The sequence below is a fragment of the Quercus robur genome, chromosome 8, assembly GCF_932294415.1.
Source record: "Quercus robur chromosome 8, dhQueRobu3.1, whole genome shotgun sequence".
NCBI lineage: Eukaryota > Viridiplantae > Streptophyta > Magnoliopsida > Fagales > Fagaceae > Quercus > Quercus robur.
This window is the reverse complement of record NC_065541.1, coordinates 39,216,396-39,221,270: the sequence shown is the minus strand read 5'-3', so window position 1 is coordinate 39,221,270 and position 4,875 is coordinate 39,216,396. Positions and strand designations below refer to the sequence as shown.

General features: G+C 38.6%; 1 protein-coding gene across 1 annotated transcript; it reads right to left on the bottom strand.

The window, feature by feature from the left end:
• Nucleotides 1-410: 410 nt before the first annotated feature.
• On the bottom strand, nucleotides 411-3,334 carry LOC126695452 (receptor-like protein kinase FERONIA). The gene has a single exon (XM_050392210.1). It carries the CDS (start codon nucleotides 3,235-3,237, stop codon nucleotides 523-525), a length of 2,715 nt encoding a protein of 904 aa, XP_050248167.1. The 5' UTR covers nucleotides 3,238-3,334; the 3' UTR covers nucleotides 411-522.
• Between the last annotated feature and the right edge of the window lie 1,541 nt (nucleotides 3,335-4,875).

Genomic DNA, 4,875 nt, shown 5'->3' with positions numbered 1-4,875 from the left:
TGAAAGAATATTCTAAAATGATTCTTTTCATTCCTTTCCATTCCATTCCATTCCCTCCTCCCAAACGAGGCCTTATAAGTGTGTGACACCCACATGCAAATTCCAATGGTAAGAGAGGTGTTATACATGTTAGATGCTTGAAATAATTATTTCTACTTTGGACCTCAACATCATTGGTTCTTAACACTGATCATGAAGTAAAAAAATTTTTTTTTTTTTTTTTTTTTTTTTTTTGATGAACGATCATGAAGTAAAAATTGAATGGCCTACATAGGTAGCGGTATATAATTTGTTTACCCAAGACGAAGTTCAATCCAACAAACACATGATTCGCAACGTCATTCTTATTCACTCTCTCTCTCTCTCCTTAGTACATATCTGATCTATGATGGAATATTAACATCTAGAAGAACGCCAATAATTATATTCTTATTTAAAAAGTAGTAATCTTATCAAACATAATCCATATGTGAAATAAAATGACTTACTAAGACACGCTAAAAATTCAGCTAGCACCTTCTTTTATCGACCTTTCGGAATAGAAATCTCAGAAAACACTGCCCCAACAGACATTAATCTATCCGAATCCAAACTAGCAAAACTTTGGTCTTCCTTGCTCGTAAAGGTGACCCTGGTGTTGCTATTGGTACTTGACTCTTGTCCACTGCTACTACCGAACATGTCACCACTATCATCTACTGTGGACTTATGGATGAGGGCTTTCTCAGCATCCATCATCTCAATTTCAACCCCATTAAGCATGACCTCTTCATCTGCTGCATTTTCTTGCAACTGCAATGCAAACTCAAGCCCCCACAGCACATCATTCATCGATGGGCGTTCGGTTCCATTGTCAAGCAAACAATCTGTCGCGATCTCAACAAATTTCTTCAAACATTCTGATGCAATTGTACCTTTCAAAAATGGATCAACAATCTCATCAAGCTTTCCATCGCGATAGCATTGTCGGACCCACTCTGCTAGATTGACAATCTCCTTTGTTGCTCTACGTGCAACGGGTGGCCTTGCACACACAACTTCACACAGCACCACACCAAAAGAATACACATCAGACTTCTCAGTCAGTTTTTGACGTCGATAATATTCCGGATCCAAATACCCCAAACTACCCTTCACCACTGTGCTGACGTGGGCCTTGGACAAGCTAGTAGGGCCCAATTTTGATAACCCAAAATCACACACCTTGGCCGTCCATTCCTCATCCAATAAGATATTTGTGGTCTTCACATCACGATGAATAATCATGCGCTGCGCACCTGTATGAAGGTAATTCAACCCATGTGCCGCACCAATACAAATCTCTAGCCGTTGTTTCCATGAAAGAGGTGGATTGTTAGTTCCGTAGAGATGATCACGAAGGGTCCCACGGGCCATATAATCATACACAAGGATCATCTCATTGCCATCGTTACAATACCCAATCAAAGAAACAAGATGAATGTGGCGGAGTTGAGATAGCATCTCAATCTCGGTTTCGAACTCATGGGCCCCTTGTTGAGACCCGGGCTTCAATCGTTTGATGGCAACAGGATCGGCCTTGGCCCAACCATCAATGTATCCTTTATACACGTTACCAAACCCACCAGCACCAATAATGAAAACATTATCAAAGTTGTTTGTAGCTGCTCTAATCTCAGCCACTGAAAAATACCGACATAAATCAGTAGGTAGTGTTGTTGACCTCCGGGTCTTTGTTGACTTGGTCGTATTCGTGTAGAAAGTAGATAGGCCCCGCCAAGAACTCTCACCATCACCATAGTCTCTGCCCTTGACCGCCCGGAAAATGAAGAAACTGGCGATAGCGATTAAGACTATGCCGGAAACCACACCCAGAACTATTTCAAATATTGTGGAGCTGTTATTTTTTCTCCTAAATGGTTGTGGCGGCGAAACTGTAGTTGATGTCGGACTTGGGTCTGGGTTGGGTCCGGCAAGACTCTGCTCGTCGTCGGAGCTGATTTTGAAGATTTCCAGCCCGTTCAAAATAGCATCGTTGTAAACAGTCTGCCAATCAGCTGGGTTTGCTTGCAGTGCGATGGAGAGGTTCACTTTCTTCCCATTTCCTTGAAAGATCGGCACAACATAGTCTCTATAAATTGGAACCCCATTTCCACCACTCCATTCGATTACATCCGCATGGTCGTCCGCGGTTAGATTGGCCATATAGATATAAAAGTCTCTCTGAGAAGTGTCGTTAATTTCTGGTTGAAACTCGCAAAAATGAAGCCTCACCATGTAAAAGAAGTGAGAATCCACAGAAAACTCCCAAGTAAGATTATAGTGCTTGTTAACGTTTTTGTACCTACCCATTGTCCGAGCGGTTCGGTACACGTCCTCTGGGGCTGTATAATTATGAATCTTGTTGAAGCTTAAGGGAATAGACAGGTTATTAGGTTGAACACCACTGAAGACGTCAACCAAGTAATCATCATCACCCGACCAGCTCCGGTACATACCAGTGTCTTTAGCGGGTGAGATGGCATGTCCACCAACGTTTACACGGTACTCTGTCTCAAGGGCCATGTCATTTTCAATGCGGAAATGTTGCTTCTGACCAATAAAGTTCAACCCGTTTAGGTCGTCAATTGCAGTGTAATAAAGATTGGATGGCATTGACACAACTTCTATTCCGTTGATAAAAGCATATGCATCTGGACTTGGAGTGAAAATTATAGTCAGATCAGTTTTCTCATCCTCAACATTTACACAGAACTCCTTTGAAAAGCCTTCTAAGTGAAGAGCGTCAGCAGTAAGGGCTGCACTGAAGTTTCTTAAGAGGGTAAAGAGACCAACTTTGACAGAGAAGAACGCATTTGAGCGATTAAAATTTGTGTAGGAAGCTGGATAAAAGTGTAAACGAATGAACTTTTTGCCGGAAGTGACTGGGAAGACGTAGGTGAATTCAGAGCGCGAGAGGCGTGCTGTGTTGTAGGGAACTGGATCAAGTTGGGTGGAGGGTTGAAGTGCTTTAGAGACAACTGATAATGCTAAATTCTGGGGTTTTGAGTTACTGTCTGCCAACCAAATCCGGTTATTCATTCCAGTACTATTGCTAGAGGAGCCACAGTCAAGGGCTATGTTCTCAATAGGGTTGTAAGGAGCCAGTGATTCACTAGAGATGGGGCTGGTAAAGTAGCAGAAAAAGAGGGAGACGTAGAGAGGGCTGAACATAAATAGGTTTTGAAGACTGAGGTGTATTTTTCTGGTTCTACTCATTGTTGCACAGCCAAACAAAGAGAAGAGAAGAGAAGGATGGAGAGGATTCAATAATGACTAACAAGAATACAGAGGTGAGAGTCAGCTTGTCACAACTTTTTGAAACTATTTATTTGGGTAAATATTATTCTCTTGTACGGTTGACAATTCGTGTTTACCTGTTAGGTACGTATCGTGTCAATTCATGTATTTTCGATTATATGAGTTAACACTAACTCAATATGTTTATTAACACAACCCATTTACTCAATCATAACACGACTCATTTATTAAACAAGTTAATCGTGTCGACCTGTTTATCTAATTTTATCAAAATGAAGAAAAATATTTGCGAAAAAAAAAAGGCAAATAAATATTTTAAATATAAAATTTAAAACTAATAAGTAACTCCATTACAAATAATCATTCAAAACTAAAACATATCACAATATCATAAATAATCAATCACAATATGTAAAATAAAATAAACTACAATAACTAATAAGTTTATATACCTAGGGTTTAAAGGGTACATTCGTAAAATTTCATTTAATTAAACGGGTCAAATGGATCAAACGAGTTCTACAGCTTGAACCTTAACCCATCTCGTTTATCAAACGGGTCCGTTGTGTCAATCCGAATATGACACAAATCCATTAAACCTCAACCCATGACTTGCTATTTTCATGTCATGTAGTGTCGGGTTCGTAGGTCGTGTCCAATTTTACCACTTCTATTCTCTTGCACTAATCTTACGGTACACTATTTTACACACAATTTTTAATTATGTGCTGATGTACTTGTTTAAAGAGACCAGGAAAAAAAATGTGGAAATCACATTTTCGTCCCTACATTTACAGGCGATTCCCACTTTGGTCCCCAAATTTTATTTTTACCGCTTTTAGTCCATATCCTTAAAAACGATTCTCGTTTTAGTCCCTACCGTTACATCAGAGATAGTAAATGCACATGTGACAAACAGCAGAATTAAAAAAATATTAAAAATATTTTTATTTTATTTTAAAAAAAAATAAAATTTTAATTATCAAAAATTTTAAAATAAAAATATTAAAAATTTTAGTTAAAAATAATTGTTCTTCATGTTCTTCCCCAAAGAACATGGTTGCCCAGAAAATAAGAAATTCAAGATTTTCTTCTCTTTTATTTCATTTTCTTAGCATCTAAACAAGCAAAAACATATACAAAACCATGATCAAACTCAGATAGTCTAACACAATCAACTAACAAAACCCAAAACACAATTATGAGCTAGCCAGATCAAGCCACGATAACTATCTGGGTTTAGAAAGAGAGAAGATCAAATCTCAGAGGACCACAATGACCATCTGGGTTCAAAGTAGAATTTTTTTTTTTTTTTTTTTTTTTTTGAGATGGGTGAACTTCGAAAGCCTCCCAAGCATCTTTCTCCTTTTACTTTTCCCTTTGACTGAGGTCCCTCAAATCTTTTCGTATAGATTAGTCAATTTTCAATTGCATAGTTTCAATACCTTTTGGAGCATAGTGCGTCTCCTTCATTCTTCTCTTACCAAGGAACTCGATCCTGGTGGTTGGTTCCTTGGTGGGATTTTTTTTGGCTTGCCCTATTTTTTAATGGAATTTCCAAGGACTCTTTTCTATGACCATTTTCTTCGATCATTT